The 17,755-nt window shown below is 36.5% G+C and overlaps 2 protein-coding genes across 7 annotated transcripts in view; one reads left to right on the top strand and one right to left on the bottom strand.

Annotated features, from left to right (window-relative positions):
• Positions 1-1,810: 1,810 nt before the first annotated feature.
• LOC117400215 (protein FAM217A-like) lies at positions 1,811-14,335 on the top strand. 2 transcript variants are annotated; one of them, XM_033999800.3, is made up of 6 exons: positions 1,811-2,281; positions 2,392-2,449; positions 2,537-2,562; positions 4,013-4,081; positions 8,206-8,288; positions 10,657-14,335. In XM_033999800.3, exons 1-6 carry the CDS (start codon positions 2,198-2,200, stop codon positions 11,831-11,833), a joined length of 1,497 nt encoding a protein of 498 aa, XP_033855691.3. In that variant the 5' UTR covers positions 1,811-2,197; the 3' UTR covers positions 11,834-14,335. The 2 variants fall into 2 exon arrangements, with proteins under 2 accessions (XP_033855691.3, XP_058878685.1); XM_059022702.1 differs by lacking the exon at positions 10,657-14,335 and adding an exon at positions 8,753-9,187.
• The window catches only part of LOC117400214 (serine/threonine-protein kinase PRP4 homolog), a 31,979-nt gene continuing 26,455 nt past the window's right edge, over positions 12,232-17,755 (bottom strand). The window contains exons 13-17 of one of the 5 annotated variants that reach the window (XR_009328516.1): positions 16,795-16,946; positions 16,335-16,421; positions 13,912-16,066; positions 12,977-13,023; positions 12,232-12,460 (exon numbers count right to left, since the gene is read on the bottom strand). Coding sequence is in view for 1 of the 5 variants with exons in the window: in XM_059022701.1 (XP_058878684.1) it covers positions 15,863-16,066; positions 16,335-16,421; positions 16,795-16,946 (443 nt within the window). In the remaining 4 variants the exon portion in view is untranslated. Of the gene's footprint in view, positions 16,067-16,334; positions 16,422-16,794; positions 16,947-17,755 lie in introns of all 5 variants that reach the window. The other 4 variants (XR_009328515.1, XR_009328514.1, XR_009328517.1 and 1 more) reach the window with 4 other exon arrangements.

The raw sequence follows: 17,755 nt of genomic DNA, 5'->3' as shown, positions 1-17,755 counted from the left end.
AAATAATGCAAAACGGGAAAAGATTACAAGGCCTTTCTTAGTACAGCAAAGAAAGAACACATTACAACACTGTTCTTCGTTCAACTGGTGTGACTGAGGTTTTTATACTGCACTGCAGTGGGGCTTGTCAACTGTTTCATCTGGTTACAAGTAAGTCCTGTTTTTTTTTTTTTGTATATCAAACTCAGTGAGTCACATCATTATCAGTGCTATGAGCTGTTCTTTTCAATGGATTTTTGAGGAGTAAGTACTACTGACACTATTGGTACGCTAACAATAGAGCACATGTGTCAGTAAGTCTTGTGGGATTACAGTATGTGAAAATAATTCTAGTGGTCTCATCTTTTTTTTATTTGAAAATTATATATTTTATTTAACTTTTAAAGTTTTTTTTGTTTTTTTTACACTGGGTGTAGCACAACTGTAATGGCAGCCACAGCCACCAAACAACAAATTTGAGTCTTTAAATGATGTAGCTTGTTGCTATGTAACAGTGCCAGTTTTAACAAATGTAAACGAACAAGAGGTTATATACAATGCAAAGACACACACACACACACACACACACACACACACACACACACACACACACAAAAAGCATGTCAAGTTCTAGTTTAAAAAAAAAACAAGAGCCACACCAGGTCTAAAGACATTATTAACATGGGAGTAGGACATATTTATTGTAGTTGTACAACTGTAAATTATTTTTTGTGTGTTAGTTAAATAAAAATAAAAAAAAGCTTATCATTTGGGGAATTATGTGTCAATACGTTTTTGTTGCTCATCCAGTTGTCATGAAATATATTTTTTAGCATAAGTTATTGAGAGTATTAGAGTCTAGGGATATAGGGGGGTGCTCATCCACCCGCCTGTATGTCACAATTACATTTTTGCAAATATCTGGATAATTGCGTATCAAACTGCGATTAAACATTTAATTTGCTTATTCCTATTCTATACTATTCTGTTCTGTTGCTATATGTCATGGTCATTGTTTTTCACCAAATTTACAGCCATGGCAGGGGATGTATGTTAATGATATGTTTTTATATATTGCTTTGTTGTTAATAGCCCAGTGAAATTATTGAAATTATGTGGGTTTAAATACCTCAGAACACTTATACAAAAGCAGAGATATCTGCTATCTAAATAAATGACTCTGTCGTCCTTTGTTGGTTTCTCTGTGGTAAGCTTCAACACATTTGGACTGCTAGCAGCTGGCACATTCAATATTAAACTAGTCTAGTAAGCTTCATTATGACCAATTTACTCTACATGAGTCATTTCAAGAATTTAAATGGCACAAACGTTTTATAGAAAACACCTACAGCAACAGTAGACAAGTTCAACAGCAATGCCAAAAATTAACTATTTTCTGTGCTTCCCGTTTTGGTTGATTATGCATTAACCAGATGTATAAAATTGATGGGGGGCGGGGTGACTGTGTACAGCTGGGTTTGGGTGGGAGTATAGTTAGTTAGGGATAGGGGGGGGGGCTAGCATGCTATATATGTATAAGTTGGCAGGTATGTTAATTGGTTATTTTTCTGTACTATACCATCTATATCATTAATACTGTTACATATTAGTTTAACTTTTTTTAAAATGTCAAATTATATGTAGCCTATTATTTGTATTCCAGCAGCTGTAAACTGGAGTCGTGATATAACGTATTGGTGAATTTAAGGTTGAATCAGCTTGTCTTTCCAGTCAAGGCAGTTGATTGTCGTTGTCATGGATACTTCATGAGGAAGCAAAAAGAATAGAGAAGTGTTGATGAGCTTTGTGTGGTTCAAAGACATAGTATTACAAGAAGACGAGTATGTACAATATGCTTAACTGCCCGTTTTCACATAATAACATGCAAATGTAACAGAAATCCTGCCGCAAATACAGTATTCGTGTCTTGTCAATAATATTGTGTCTCCTTTTCAAACTGCAACAAAGGGTTGTGAAATAAAAAGAGGGTCAATGTGACAGGAGTAATCTGAGAGGTTCTATTAACACAACGTGAAGCCATCTGTTACTTAGAGACAGAGAAGATAATAAGATTATATTTAACCAGTCTGTGTGATGACACAACAAAAGACTTACAAGTGTATTTCCACGTCTTCTCTTAATTTCGGAAGCAGATCAGAGACGGGTGGATTTTTGTAATTTGAATTTTTAACTTTGAAATCACTCTGTGTTTGACAGAATGCAAAGGTGCAAGAACGTTTGTCTAACAACAGATCCCAGCAACTGGGTACAAGTCAAGAACTCCAGTAGAAAGGAAGAACATGTAAGTAAAAAAAAAAAAACGTTTTCTCTTGGATTCGTACTTAATATGTGACGTAATGCTAACATTTTGATATTCCGTGAAAATACTAAACACATTAATTGCTATTTTAGTGGAAACTGGAATCGAATAAAGCGTGTGTCATCCCCGCGTATGAGACAGCTGAAATAGGTAACAACAATTTACCTATTCTGTATTGCAGTTGTCGATATATAAAAGGCAATATATGTATAATTTAATTACTTTGAATTCTCACAGGTGCGTCGTCGGGGACAATTAGCACGGTAAGTAAAACAATGTCTGTGGTTGAATTTTTTTTTATCAATTGTAAACTGCATTACATATAAAACTCAGAGCGTGCTTAGTTGTAGGTAAATATGGTGTTGCTTGAATAAGTAGGGTGTATGGAGGGAGATCACTGTCAAAAATATTCGTATTAGTAAAAAGAATTTGTACTTAATTACAGCTACAAATCAAAAATACGAGTACGATCAAGAAAAGCTACGGGTACAAATCACAAAGTTACAAGTACAACTAATTACGAGTTGGATAGAGCGTGAAATCACTTTCAAAAATACGTCATTGAGGTCACAGGATAGGCTGTTGATTGTGGGAACAATCGATGAGTATTTAACAGCGCATGCGTCCAGCACCTTGCATTGCTAATAGAAGGGAAGGAGTGGCTGTATGTTGGTGGAATTTTCAAAGTGGGAATATGGCACAAAGTCGCCCAACAGAAGGACAGTCTCAGTCTCAGCAAGATCTTCCATATATACAAGATAGTCAACTCCCCCTTTTTTTCCATCCCCGCCAATGCGGTACATCATGGGAATCCAAAGATTTCCGGTGGCGACTTTTCTCCTATCTCCATAATGTAAAGTCTGCTTAATTTCCTATTCAAAGCTTTCTCTTTTGAAAACGATTGCATTTTTAGCAAGATTCGCCTGGATTTGTTTAGAGACACCCCTCCTTAACACATACGTATTATTATTTCTACGATCGATGTTTTCACTTGGCCTGACAAGGGCTCTTTTCGCCGAAGTACTGTCCGAAATTGCCGGCTCATGAACTGTCCAGTGACCTCTATGGTGTAATTTTGTGAGCTGTACTCATAACTTTTTGAGTTGTACTCGTAACTTTGTGATTTCTACTCGTATTTTTGATTTGTATTTGTATTTTTGATTTGTACCTGTAATTACAAGTACAAATTCTTTAAGCATACAAATATTTTTTTTACAGTGATCTCCCTCCATAGGGTGCCCCCTGACTGTTTGCGGTTATACTCTGTGTGTGCTTTACTTTGTGAGATGTTTGTTCGAAATAACCTTGCTCCCCCTGCCCCACCACCACAACACCACCACACACTTTTAGAAAGGCTCAGGTGCCGTATAACTATATTCTAGAACAGTGATTATGGCAAGCCAAATTATCATTTAGAGATATCTCGAAATGCATTTCAAGATATCTTAAATTGAATTGCAGCTATCTCAAACTAACTTGATTTCAAGATATCTCAAACTAATTTTGAGATATCTCAAATTGACTTCCTGTGAAAATGCTCCATGTTTTGAATGGACTTCCGGCCCATTTCAAGAGATCTCAAACTAGACAGGAAGTCATTTTGAGATATCTCAAATTCAATTCAAGGTATCTCAAACTGGACAGGAAGTCGATTTGGGATATAAGGGATACAGCAGCATTTTTAGGCTTAAATATTTTGTCTATTTTCCACAGGAAACATATGGAATGTTAGTTCGTCAGCTGGAAGAATTAAACATGACAAGAAAATGTACAAGGCCAAAAGTAAGACATTTAACCTATACATAAGCCCCTTTCACACTGCTGCTCCTGAAACCACATACAGCTGAGGATGTGGGTCGACCAGTGGTGTAACTTTGATTTCAAAAGTGTGTGTGTTTGCACAATGTTGTCATCATGATTAATGAGTGTGGCAGATAGCTATATTATTTAGTCACTTCTGAGTCATGGAATTAGGAAGCCACGGCTTTAGTCTTCGAAGACAACTGAAGCTCCTCTCAGATCGGAGCCTGGATCCAGGATCAAATCAATTTAGTACAACCGGCCCCTGAGGCAGTGTTGAGTGCTGTGCGAGTGTGGCATCATGCAGATTTAATGAGAGGAATGAAATATACTTCTAGAAACGTTGAGTTTTCCCCACAATTGAAATACGTGAGAGAAATAGTTTGGGTATTAAAATTATGCTAGTACTATGTTGGTAACAGAAAAGGGTGTTTTTAAAAAGTATTTTCAACTTCCATCCACTTAAAATACGCAGATGTAGCTTGAACCTCAAACCGCAGCGTATCGACGATAATAACACCAAGCTACAGACAATGAGTTGCAAACTTTAAACGTGTTCCTGTTTACAGGTAAGAACTCAACTTTACTATGATGAATACGATAATGTTTGTTATGGTAATTGTTTATTTATTAGTTTAAAAATTTAAATAAAATGTGACCAAGAATGAGTTTTTGGAACATTGATAAATAGAAATGAGAGTCTGCAATGTATTTAAAACATGCAAAATAATTTTGAATCAGTAATATGGAGGGGATGTGGTCCATTGGTTAAGGAAAAGGGCTTGTAACCAGGAGGTCCCCGGTTCAAATCCCACCTCAGCCACTGACTCACTGTGTGACCCTGAGCAAGTCACTTAACCTCCTTGTGCTCCGTCTTTCGGGTGAGACGTAGTTGTAAGTGACTCTGCAGCTGATGCATAGTTCACACACCCTAGTCTCTGTAAGTCGCCTTGGATAAAGGTGTCTGCTAAATAAACAAATAATTTCCAATAATTAATATATCATGATTAATTTGGTGTAAAATGTTATTGGTAATGTATTTGTTAGTGATGTATATATTTGCTATTTGCACAAGGCACAAAGGTTATTTTGCTGTTTTAATTTTAGTTAGAAAGGCCAAGAGAGAGATCGAAATCAATATTGCTAAGGGGGCTAAAACCAATTCCAAAATGTTTTTCCAATATTATAACAGCAAGAGAACATTCAAAGAGGAGGTTAAATGTCTAAGAGACACAAATGGCAAAATCATAGATGAAGAAAAAAAAATAGCAAATATATTAAATGATTACTTTTCACAGTTTTTTACAAAGGAGGACACAGACAACATGCCCCACATGTCGACCTGTTCCTATCCAATTTTAAATAACTTTAGCATAACAGAGGCAGAAGTGTTAAAGGGACTAGGAGCTCTTAAAATAAACAAATCCTCTGGGCCAGATGAGATCCTCCCAATAGTACTCAAAGAAATGAAAGAAGTTATTTACAAACCGCTAACCAAGATCATGCAACAGTCTCTTGACACGGGTTGTACCGACAGACTGGAAATAGTAAACGTAATACCGATCCATAAAAAGGGAGACAAAACCGAACCAGGTAACTACAGACCAATAAGCCTGACTTCTATTATATGTAAACTTATAGAAACTATAATAAGATCCAAAATTGAAAATTACCTATATGGTAACAATATCCTGGGAGACAGTCAGCATGGTTTTAGGAAAGGATCGTGTCTAACTAACCTGCTTGACTTTTTTGAGGATGCAACATTGAAAATTGATAATTGCAAAGCATACGACATGGTTTATTTAGATTTCCAGAAAGCTTTTGACAAACTCCTGCATAAAAGATTAATTCTCAAACTGAACGCAGTAGGGATTTAAGGAAATGCATGCACATGGATTAGAGAGTGGTTAACATGTAGAAAACAGAAAGTACTGATTAGAGGAGGAACCTCGAAATGGAGCGAGGTAACCAGTGGTGTACCACAGGGATCAGTATTAGGTCCTCTGCTATTCCTAATCTACATTAATGACTTAGATTCTGCTATAGTAAGCAAACTTGTTAAATTTGCAGACACACAAAAATAGAAGGAGTGGCAAACACTGTTGCAGCAGCAAAGGTCATTCAAAATGATAGCATTCAGACCTGGGCAGACACATGGCAAATGACATTTAATAGAGTAAAGTGTAAGGTACTGCACGCAGGCAATAAAAATGTGCATTATAAATATCATATGGGAGATACTGAAATTGAAGGAATCTATCAAAAAGACTTAGGAGTTTATGTTGACTCGGAAATGTCTTCATCTAGACAATGTAGGGAAGCCATAAAAAAAGGCCAACAAGATGCTCGGTATATATTGTGAAAAGTGTTGAATTTAAATCAAGAGAAGTAATGTTAAAATTTTACAATACATTAGTAAGACCTCACCTAGAATATTGTGTTCAGTTCTGGTCACCTTGTTACAAAAAGGATATTGCTGCTCTAGAAAGAGTGCAAAGAAGAGCGACCAGAATTATCCCGGGTTTAAAAGGCATGTCGTATGCAGACAGGCTAGAAGGATTGAATCTATTCAGATTAGAGGACACAAATGGAGATTAGATAAAGGGGCATTCAGAACAGAAAACAGGAGGCACTTTTCTACACCGAGAATTGTGAGGGTCTGGAACCAACTCCCCAGTAATGTTGTTGAAACTGACATCCTGCGATCCTTCAAGAAGCTGCTTGATGAGATTCTGCAATCAATAAGCTACTAACAACCAAACGAGCAAGATGGGCTGAATGGCCTCCTCTCGTTTGTAAACTTTCTTATGTTCTTACTTTTTCAATTTAAAATGAAACGTTAAACTGTAAGTAGACAGAAACCTCAGTGTGATAATATTAGTGAATAACACAAGCTATGGTGAATTACAAACTTAAACCAATGTAGTGCATCGTCCTCTATCTTTGTCCATCTGCTTATCATTTTTCTCCCAACATTACTGTGATCTCAGGCTGTATACATATGTGTCAGCCAGGCCCTTTAAACTACGGGCACCCCACGTTCACTTCTCATTGGTCAGTTTCCCTAGTTAAGGTGTGTGCAGCTCCAAGATCGGATCAATATTACGGATCAGTGGAGTCTGATCCAGATCCTAGTAGTAAAACACCATCATGATCCGATCCCATTTTTCTTCTCATTGACTTCTATACTGACCAGTAAGTATACCATTAAATAATTGTGAATTAAAACATTTTAGTACTCCTGCAAAGTGAAGGGGACATTTCCCTATCATTGAAAAAGTGAGGGGGGGTGGACGCATCCCACGTGTAAATTACACCTATGGGGTCGACACACTTTGACCTATGTCCGACCGACCCGGGTAGAGCATGTCTGTGTGAAAGGGGCTATACACTACAGCTGTGGTTGAGATCACAAGCATAGGAAATATGCCAATGGTTTGATGTTTCTCACTAGCTAACCAATGCCTAGATAGGATTTGAGATGCATATTGAAATTCTATCGGCATAGAGCCTTTATTGAAGAAATGTATTTACCGGTTGTTAACTTTGTTTTCAGATTCCATTTAAGTAATAGTACCCAGAGGGCCTGACCATCTGGTAAGGCCAGCCTTGTGCTGTTAAATGTCCCGAGCCGAAGGCAAGGGTCTTACCAGACGGTAAAGCCCTCTTGGCTTTCAATCCATAGTCAGTATGGTACTCTTACTTGGTTGTCATTGGGTAACAGGTTGTTTTGACACTGGTTTACAAATGTCTTGATGGAAATTTCTCACATTATCTTTTCAAGGCTTGACTGAGCTCTGCTTTTTCATGAACTCCAGGTCACACTTTTGATAGCTCTAGGCTTCTCAATGTATGTTAACCATTCTTGCAGAGCATCTACAATAACTAATGGAATCGGCTCTGCCTGGTACTATTCACCCTTTACTACATTTTTTCACACTTTCTCTAAAAATGAAGCAAGACATTAAGACAAAAAGTAGGGTTAGGGTAAATGGTTTGTGAATATGGTCCATATGGTACAGTAATTGTGGTACCCTTTTGATTCAATACAATGCTCTAATACAGCTTCTTGTCACTTCACAAATTAATTGTTCATTTTACAGCTTTGCCCAAATAAATTGTATTCAAATGAACATCTGGGGCTTCAATCGAAGGACTGCTCTGTTACCCAAGACACCACTTTAAGGTAGGTCAGTTTCGAATGGTTCTTAAATTGACTTATGCCCCCCCCCCCCACAGATTCTTACACATATGTAAACATGTCAGTAACATACACCCCCACTGCAGTTGTAAATTCATTAGCATGAAGAAAATGTTGACGACTATGGCATATTAACGGTATGTGCAGAAAAGTATACAGAAGAAATATAAATAATGTACAATCAGTTTCATAAGCATTTCTCCAGATTTATGTAAAAATACAATGAATTAATTCCCATTTTATCTGGACAAGGCAGAACATAAAATAATGTATACCCGATTAACTGGCCCGAGTTACTCTGTACCTGTGCATATCATGCATACCAAATGTGTTCAGCAATATTCCATGTAATTTGTGACAGGCAGTGTTCCCCTTTAACTTTGTTTTTGAGCAGGGAGAAGACTATTTTTGTGTTACTTTTGTAAGATATGTTTTATTTCTTTAAATAGGTTTGTGAAGAAACAACACCAAACATTTCTTATTGAATTACTAATTACTTACTTTAAACAAGGCAGGATAACAATTTCTCTGTTCTACATTTAAAAATAAACAAAAGAACAAACATGCATTGTGAATAACAGAAGGCTTGTACTGTGTCATACATTATTCATGTATTCAAAAGCATGGAGTTTCAGATGACTAAACTATGTACACAAAGTAATTTACTAATGTGCAGTTATTTAATAGATAATGCAACTTATTTATTTTTTAAATTGGCCCATTGGTCTGTATTTTAAAAATCGTGCCGTTATTTAAAATGTTCCTAGGCATTAAAAATTGGATCACAGGAAAATATACGGATTAAGGCTGGTTTCTGATTTTATATATATATATATATATATATATATATATACACACACACAGTGCCTTGCATAAGTATTCACCCCCTTTGGACTTTTCCACATTTTGTAGTGTTGCAACCTGGAATTAAAATGGATTTAATTAGGATTTTTTGTCACTGATCTACACAAAATAGTCCATAATGTCAAAGTGGGGAAAAAAATACATATTTTTGAAAATTATTTACAAATAAAAAACTGAAAAGTCTTGATTGCATAAGTATTCACCCCCTTTGCTGTGACACCCCGAAATAAGCTCTGGTGCAACCAATTGCCTTCAGAAGTCACATAATTAGTTGAATGGAGTCCACCTGTGTGCAATTAAAGTGTCACATGATCTCAGATTAAATACTCCTGTTTCAGGAAGGCCCCAGAGTTTGTTAGAGAGCATATCTAAACACACAGCATCATGATGACCAAGGAGCTATCAAAACAAGTCCGGGATAAAGTTCTGGAGAAGCACCAATCAGGGTTGGGTTATAAAAAAATATCCCAAACTTTGAACATCCCCCGGAGCACCGTTAAATCCATTATTAAAAAATGGAAAGAATATGGTACAACCGCGACTCTGCCTAGAGAAGGCCGTCCATCAAAACTCAGTGACCAGGTAAGGATGGCATTAGTCAGAGAAGCAATCGAGAGGCCAATGGTAACTCTGAAGGAGCTGGAGAGATCCACAGCTGAGATGGGAGAAACCGTCCATGGGACAACTATAACCTGGACGCTCCACAAAGCTGGGCTTTATGGAAGACTGGCGAGAAGAAAGCCATTGCTGAAAAAAAAAAAAACATATCAAATCCCGTTTGGATTTTGCCAAAAGGCATGTGGGAGACACAGCAAACGTGGAAAAAGGTTCTCTGGTCTGATGAGACCAAAATTGAACTTTTTGGCCTTAGCGCAAAACGCTAAGTATGGCGCAAAGCCAACACTGCTCATCACTCTGAGAACACCAACCCCACGGTGAAGCATGGTGGTGGCATCATGTTAAAAACAAGAACCTGAATGTCTTAGAATGGCCCAGTCAAAGCCCAGACCTAAATCCGATTGAGAATCTGTGGCAAGACTTGAAAATTGCTGTTCATCAACGGTCCCCATCCAACTTGACAGAGTGAGCAATTTTGCCAAGAAGAATGCGCAAAAATTGCAGGATCCAGATGTGCAAAGCTTGTAGAGATTTAACCAAAAAGACTCACAGCTGTAATTGCTGCCAAAGGTGCTTCTACCAAGTATTGACTCAAGGGGGTGAATACTTATGCAACCAACAAATGTCTTTTTTTTTGTTTAATTAACTTTTGTGTCACAATAAAAAATATTTTGCACCTCCAAAGTGTTAAGTATGTTGTGTAAATCAAATGGTAAAAATCCCAATTAAATCCATTTTAATTCCAGGTTGTAACACTACAAAATGTGGAAAAGTCCAAGGGGGTGTATACTTATGTAAGGCACTAATATATATATATAAAATAAAATAAACCACACACTGTATAACTGTACCCAACACTTTTCATTTTTAGGTTAAGACAACTAGAAAGTCAACAAGAAGATTCAGTAAGCTTTGAAGATCCCGTGTCCCAGTTCTCCTTGCTTGGCAGTGGACATTTTCCATCTCGAAACTACAATCGAATAAACACAGATGGTTTCCTCCTGAACAAAAAAGTGCCTTTCCAAAATGGCCATGTAATTGAAAGATATAAATCAAGATTTACACACAAGTTTATTCTCAAAGGTGAGACTAATGAAATTTTCATCAGCAATGCCTGGTCAAATAAGAGGAATTGCATACGTAAAGACACCAATACAAGCAAGGATTTTTCAACAGATGAGAGCAACGGTACCAATATTGACTTCACATCAGAGGACAGTGACCTGTCAGATTATGAAAAAGGTGATTACTATGTCTCAAACTTAAGTAAGCCACTGGAGTTCGGTTTAACACCCGAGGCATTTAATACGTACGAGTCTGAAATCTGTGAATTTTCTTACCCTGAATTCCTTCCTTCACCCATGAGCAACTTGGACTTACAAAATATTTCCTTGTTGGAAGGTGATCAGAAAGGCCTTGTACAGACACAGCAAGACTGCCCCATTGGGTCTATTCTGATTCGTCTATTGCAAATGGAAAAAATGCAACAAATCACCATACAGAAAGAGAAATCCAAGATGCCTTGTTCATATCCAGGCACTGCTGCTAGTGCAAGTTTGACCAAACAGACTCTCAAACATAGTAAGTCACAACAAGTTAAATCACCATGCATCCAAACAGAATGCAATGCTAATGGTATTGGTATATATTGTGCAAATCTGAAGCATCAGCATTCAAGTTCCCAACCTCAGTTTTTCTTAAATGACTACGGACATTCACGTAGTTCATTGATGAACAGGAATAACTCAATAAAGAGACCAAGGACCACATGCGAGTCTCGGAAAAGTTGGAACAAAAGGCCTCCACTAAAGCAGTCTGCTTTAAACAGGCCTCAGTCAAGTTCTGCAAATTTCTGCAGATCACAAAGCCTATGTGCATTAAAACCTGTCAGGCCACCATCTAGACCAGTATCTCTACCTCCCTGTTCTTCTAGTAAAAGGAAATTCACAGCATCCAAGAAAATCTCTGGCAGTACCATTGTGGTACGTAGAAAGTCATTCCTTTCACAGAAGCACAACACATGTGGTTCAGATGCAACAAAACACTGACTGTCAAAGCGTAATCTATCAAAGGTGGTGTATCAGAAATATGCATGAGATGACCATGCTACTTCGAGCAACTGTCGTTTTGTATTTTGTAACTTTGGTTTAACTGTAGTTAAAAATCAAGAACGGCAAACATTACATTCATTCATTTAGGTCTTAAAAGAAAAGTAAACAGAAAATGCTATAGATAATTCAACACCTGAAAAAATAATTACTAGCTTCACACATTCAAGACAGTTGTTAGCATCAAGAGTGAAGAGCAGGCAATATTACCCTTGATCTACCTATAAAACTGAATCTTTATATACCCATACAATAGAAATTCCATTTAAAATTAAAAACCAAAAGTAAAGGGCCTTGATCATTATGGATGTGTATAGTAACAACAATAAGGCTGGGGGTCATGTTACAATACATTTTATTTCAGAAACAGGTTTATAAATGCAGTAAAAAAAATATCACACTTGGAGTATGTTATAAATTCAAATAATGCATTCCAAAAATGTTATCACATATTTTGTAGGTTATTAAAACAACAAATTGATTTTTGGTCTCTGGATGTGCAAAGAGCCTTGCCTAAAGCCGTAACTGGTTCATGAAGACTGCTACCGCTTTCACGTGCCACTTACCCTACATATGAGGTAGAAAAAAAAAAAAAAATTAAGAAATACAATTCATTGCTGTTAAACAAACATTCTAAACTTCTAACAGAATGGCCTGCTTTTTAAAGGATCATTGGGAAGTACAGCTATGGCCAAATTGTATCACCTAGAATTTTAGGCTTGAGATTGATCAATTGATCTATCGATAGATAGATATAATGTAATCAAAGAAACTACAAAATGCTATCGCAAGTCGACCGGAAGCCATAATAATAGGAGTATAGTATTTCATGTTAGATTTTGAAATTTTTCCATTTTCCAGTTTTTTTGTGAAGTATATGGGAAAACTACAAAGTGGTATTTAATTCAATATGTGAACACAATTCAGCAGGTTTCATTCAGCTTCATGAAACAAAATTAGTTAATGGGGTAGCTACTTAACACCAAATGTTAAATTGCTGAATTAAAGCAACAGTGTACAATACTGTCAAAGGGAGAAGTGCTTTAAATAAAAACAGAAAACCGCTCTTTTTAGGACAGAAACCTTTGTTCAGGTCTTGAGTTTTCTTGTCGTCGTCTGTTGGACTGCACCTACGATACAAAAAGCACATGAACAAGCATCTTGATGCATCTTTTGTCAAATATGTGGACCAAAACTGTCAATTTTACCCTGCATTTTGTTACCAAACTATTCAGGCAACAATGTACTACTGATTGCATTGCAATGTACCACTACTTCTGTATAACTAGCCCGTAACCCAGTTACACACACATCTATCTATCTATCTATATCTATAGATATATCTATAGATATAGATAGAGTGATCAAAATCGATAGATTGGTGTGTATATATGCAAGTATATGCCTCTAAAATGTGAAATTAACAAAAGTACTCCAATGCTCTCTTTAACAACTTCTATATGCCATTTGAAATCATCTACTAGATTAATAAATACCATAATTTACATGTAAACATTTTAAAACAGCACCGTATAACTGACATGGATTTGTGTGTTCCAACCAGGACTAAACCCTTATCTTTCTACATATTGCACAACTAAGGTTGTAGTGTATAGCAGAAATTAATTTCTGTTCCAGCCAGAAATAACCGTTCCTCCCCCCTCCCCCCCTCTCTTACTTAATGTTCCTAAGGAGGGAAAGGATTAGATAAACAAAAGGTCCACTCAGACATCTTGGTGGTAAAATCTGACAGCAAAATAATCATTTTCCCCCCTTGATGACCTTGGCTTTTGCTGTAAAATCCCAGCATCTCAGAAAGGAAAAATAAGTATTTATATTCCTAGAATACACAAAACTTGTTGGGAGCCTCCTCTTCCAGGATCATATACCACTCTAGGTGAAAGAAAAGGCTGAAGATATTGACTTTCACATTTACTTATACAGATTTATCACATTGGTAATGTTAGTACTACTCATTTGCTGCCACATGTTTATCTACACATGCCATCAGAAATGACCTTGTTAAGTAGGTGAAGGTCTTGTCTCATTCAAAGCAGAACCACGGAGTGGATGACGTAGACTGTGCCTCCAGACATAGTAGCATAACTTGATTTCAATCTCAGCACCATCCAAGGGAAAAGTGAGAAAACATCACAAATATGAGTTAGTTTATAATGAAAAAAAACAAAAACACAATGGGATATGTCACCATTTATATGATTGCTTACAACCTACCATTCATGAAAAATAAAAAGCATCTGCCACATTAAGATAAACAGAACCGTCCATTTCTGCATTTCTAAACATTTAGTTGCTGGGACAAAAGCTGGCCTAAATACAGCTATTACATTAAGGTTCTAACCCTACCAAAAACAAATATTTGCAAAGTCATTGGACAAGCATCACCACAGCAAAGAAAATATCTTAAATGTCTGCAACCACGTTTTTTCCACAAAAGACTTTATTTTATGATGTTTAAATGATGCATATTGAAAATGTACAGTAATCTGCATGGTCCACTTTACATGCAGGGAAAGCCTACTGAGTTTACAATAAGCAAAGACAAATTTGATTAGGCAACATTCTACAGGTGAGGTTCTTGTTCTAAAACCCAAAGTTTAAATGTACAAAAAATAAAGAAGCAATTACCGCTTTAAAAAAGCAGCTGCTTTGCTCAAGCTTTGAAGGTTTACGCCTGTGTTGAAAGACAACATGATCACAAATAACGAAAGCAATGTCAATTACAAAAATGAGGCTTTCTACAATAAAACAGTGCACAATTTAAATGAAATCAAAGTAGTTAAAGAAATTAAACCTCGGACACAAAGATATTCCCCGTTCGCCCTAAACATGCAGTTACTAAAAGAAAACATTTAAGAACGGATTTTATATAAACTACATTGTTGTTTTTTTGAAAAAATGTGAAGTTTTGTAAATATTTTAAACTTTATAAAGTAATAAGAAACAGTACACTGAAGGCGTTGCTGTCCATCAAGGTCTTCCCCACTTCCAAAACCATTTTTTACTTACTCGTTTTATTAAACTGCAGATAACAAAACTTGGTTTGAAATCAGTAACCAAACAAAACTTAAGGATGTTTCAATTAGAATCATGCATGGGGCAATCTGCCTTTATGCCAGACCTCTTTTTAGTATAAACTGTGCCAGTGTAATAATGTGTAAAACACCAGTGAAGTTGATGGTTTAAGCTTACCTTCAGTGTACTGAAAGTGGTACACAACCTGCTTTAAAAGAGGAGACCATCCCTGCTGGCAGGCTCAAGTAGAACAGACCCCCTTCGGCACAGAACTACACCAAGGGCATGCTGCTGTGGCCTGCACACATACACCTAGGAAGATGTGAATATAAACAGCATTTATGCTGGCCATTTTACAGAAAGCAATGTTGCCAACTCTGCACATACATTTATATAAAAAAGAAAACCCAAACCAACAGCTTTTTGTATTGTATAAACAAATAGGCATGTAAAAGCTGGATTGTACAACCATAGAAAGTTAATATTTCTGTGCAGCCTTGGCAACTACAATAAACTTTAATATAATCAAAATCTGACCAATCCACAAAACAAATGTACAGTAATTAAATCATTCATCTGCAACAGTATACCTGCAAGGATCCAAGATTAAGCTTTTTATTGAGAATATTTTACAACTCTAGGTCAGCTTTTGGTGACATCAGCAAAGATGAGTGGGAAAGGCCTAAAAAGATAAACCTTGCCGGGAAATCGGATGGTACCCAACTGGCAATATGTGGAGTAGATACTGAATGTCTAGCAGGTCTCCTTAAATTCTTGGATCCCTACTTTAATTGTACTTCAGAAAAATAAAATATACTGTATTAAAATGTGAGTGAAAAAAAATGTCACGACAAATAAGCTTTCTGCAAATCCTTCAGTCTTTGTACTTATTTGTTGATTTATTTTTTACTTAAACCCGTTACGTAAATGTGGTTAGATTTTCTCTTGGATAAAGGGGTGCTGCAGTGCCTGATTGATGCTTATCCTCTTGGCTGGGTCCAGCATCAGAATTTGGTCAAGTAAGTCCTTGACCTGAATGACTTTTTTGCGCTGATCTTCAGGCAGGCGTTGACATCCCACCAGGTCGGCTAACAGGTCCTTGGTAGGATTAATGGTGCTCATCACTGTAACTTTCTCCTGCATGGCACAAATATATTAAACATTGAACACTTTTCAGTAGGCCCGATTAACATAACTGTCACATAAATCAATTAAGTGACTCATTAGGCCTAAGTATTACTTCTTATACATGGCTCTATACATATTTCTCAATAGACCACTAGCAGTTAACTTTAAACAGACCATTTTTACCCCACAATACCCATACACAGTCTACGTGTAGTAAAGTGTCAAACATTTTGTATATAAAAAAAAAAAAAAGACGGGACTAACATTTAATACATACCCTTTCAGTGACTTTATCTACTTCGATATACAAGAAGTTCAAATTCTGATCAAAGTGCTGGTCCTTGAACAAGCCTTTTCTAATCATCTGCAAAGGTAAAACAATACATTGGTTTGAAGTAAATTAAAGTCTTCTGTCCAGTGATGTTAGTGCTCCACCGTGTTGAGTGAAGTTATCGCGGTCTATAAAGTACACAAACCTATCTCCAGTATGGCCATACATAGGATTTTAACAGGACTACACATAAGACTTTCAGTACAGGATACTGAAAATGGCATACATCTGATGGCTCTTCATAATGGTCCAAAATAAAACATCAAAGTAGTTTAATTTCCTAACCACAGTGGAGTGAAGATGGTATTTTAAAGAATGTATGAAATTGTATAATAGTAATTAGGTTTGCACAAAATGTAAAACTGTCACACATATGACATAGGCTTTTATCACCTGAAATCCTTACCTTATTTGGCATTTTGCCCTTAAGGTCCATTGCAAGTTTCAGCATGTGGTTGTTCGTTTTGCCGGGAAACAGGATCTTTCCTGTGTAGAGTTCATAAAGTGTGCAGCCCACTGACCACATATCTAACCCATAGTCGTAAGGCTTTCCAATGACTAAAAAAAAAAAAAATCAACCTTTAAAAACATTATGGTGTAGAACTAGATTCTCAAAGCTCTTTACTTCAAACTGTCAATTGTTTTTTCTAGGGCTGTCAAGCAATTAAATTAATTGTGATTAATCTTAATTCATTTAATCTCAGTTAATCGGTTTTAAATTGCATATTAAAAAATGTATACAAATTAGTGCATCCATCTCATTTAAGTTTGTTTTATTACTTATGCTATTGTAATGCTGGAAAGTATTTTCTATTGTTTTGGCCAGGTTACAGTATTTCCAATGTTCAGATTATTTTATTAATGTTATTAGTGTAGAATTAATACAGCAAAAATGATTAACTGGTACTCGGTTTTGTACTAGTGCTACTGTAGCTTTAACTGGAAGACCTTACACACTGTGATGTGTCTGCTGAACTGTGGTGAGTTTGGTAGTGTCTTGGGACGAGGGGGAGAGGTCATTACAACGGGGTACTTTCAGCAAGTTTCATTGAGCTCTATATTCTAATGCTGTCACTAAAAGCAACAAACCTGTGCCAAGGAAATAAAGAATATCGAACGGAGAAATCTTGTTTGGACATTGTTTATAAACTTCAGAAACTCACCCGGCTACTCTGAATGCACAAACTTTATTGGCCAACACCATTACCATCACCATCACCATCACCATCACCATCATCATCATCCAAAAAAAACACCCCGTATAAAAACACTCTTTTCCTGTTTCTGGACTCGCTCTATAGTTTTATACTTTAGTGCTGGGTCAAATATCCAAACGAATATTTTTTGACATGTATTCTGATACAAAA

The sequence above is a fragment of the Acipenser ruthenus genome, chromosome 4 (assembly GCF_902713425.1).
Source record: "Acipenser ruthenus chromosome 4, fAciRut3.2 maternal haplotype, whole genome shotgun sequence".
NCBI classification, from domain to species: domain Eukaryota; kingdom Metazoa; phylum Chordata; class Actinopteri; order Acipenseriformes; family Acipenseridae; genus Acipenser; species Acipenser ruthenus.
The sequence above is the reverse complement of the archived record's forward strand: the minus strand, read 5'-3'. Positions and strand labels throughout refer to the sequence as shown.

Excerpts from the sequence above, each read along its gene's own strand:
- LOC117400215 (XM_033999800.3), top strand. The coding sequence starts at position 2,198 with ATGCAAAGGTGCAAGAACGTTTGTCTAACAACAGATCCCAGCAACTGG. Across the intron at positions 2,450-2,536 it reads GTATGAGACAGCTGAAATAG|GTGCGTCGTCGGGGACAATT; the intron begins GTAACAACAATT and ends GAATTCTCACAG. Across the intron at positions 8,289-10,656 it reads ACCCAAGACACCACTTTAAG|GTTAAGACAACTAGAAAGTC; the intron begins GTAGGTCAGTTT and ends TTTCATTTTTAG.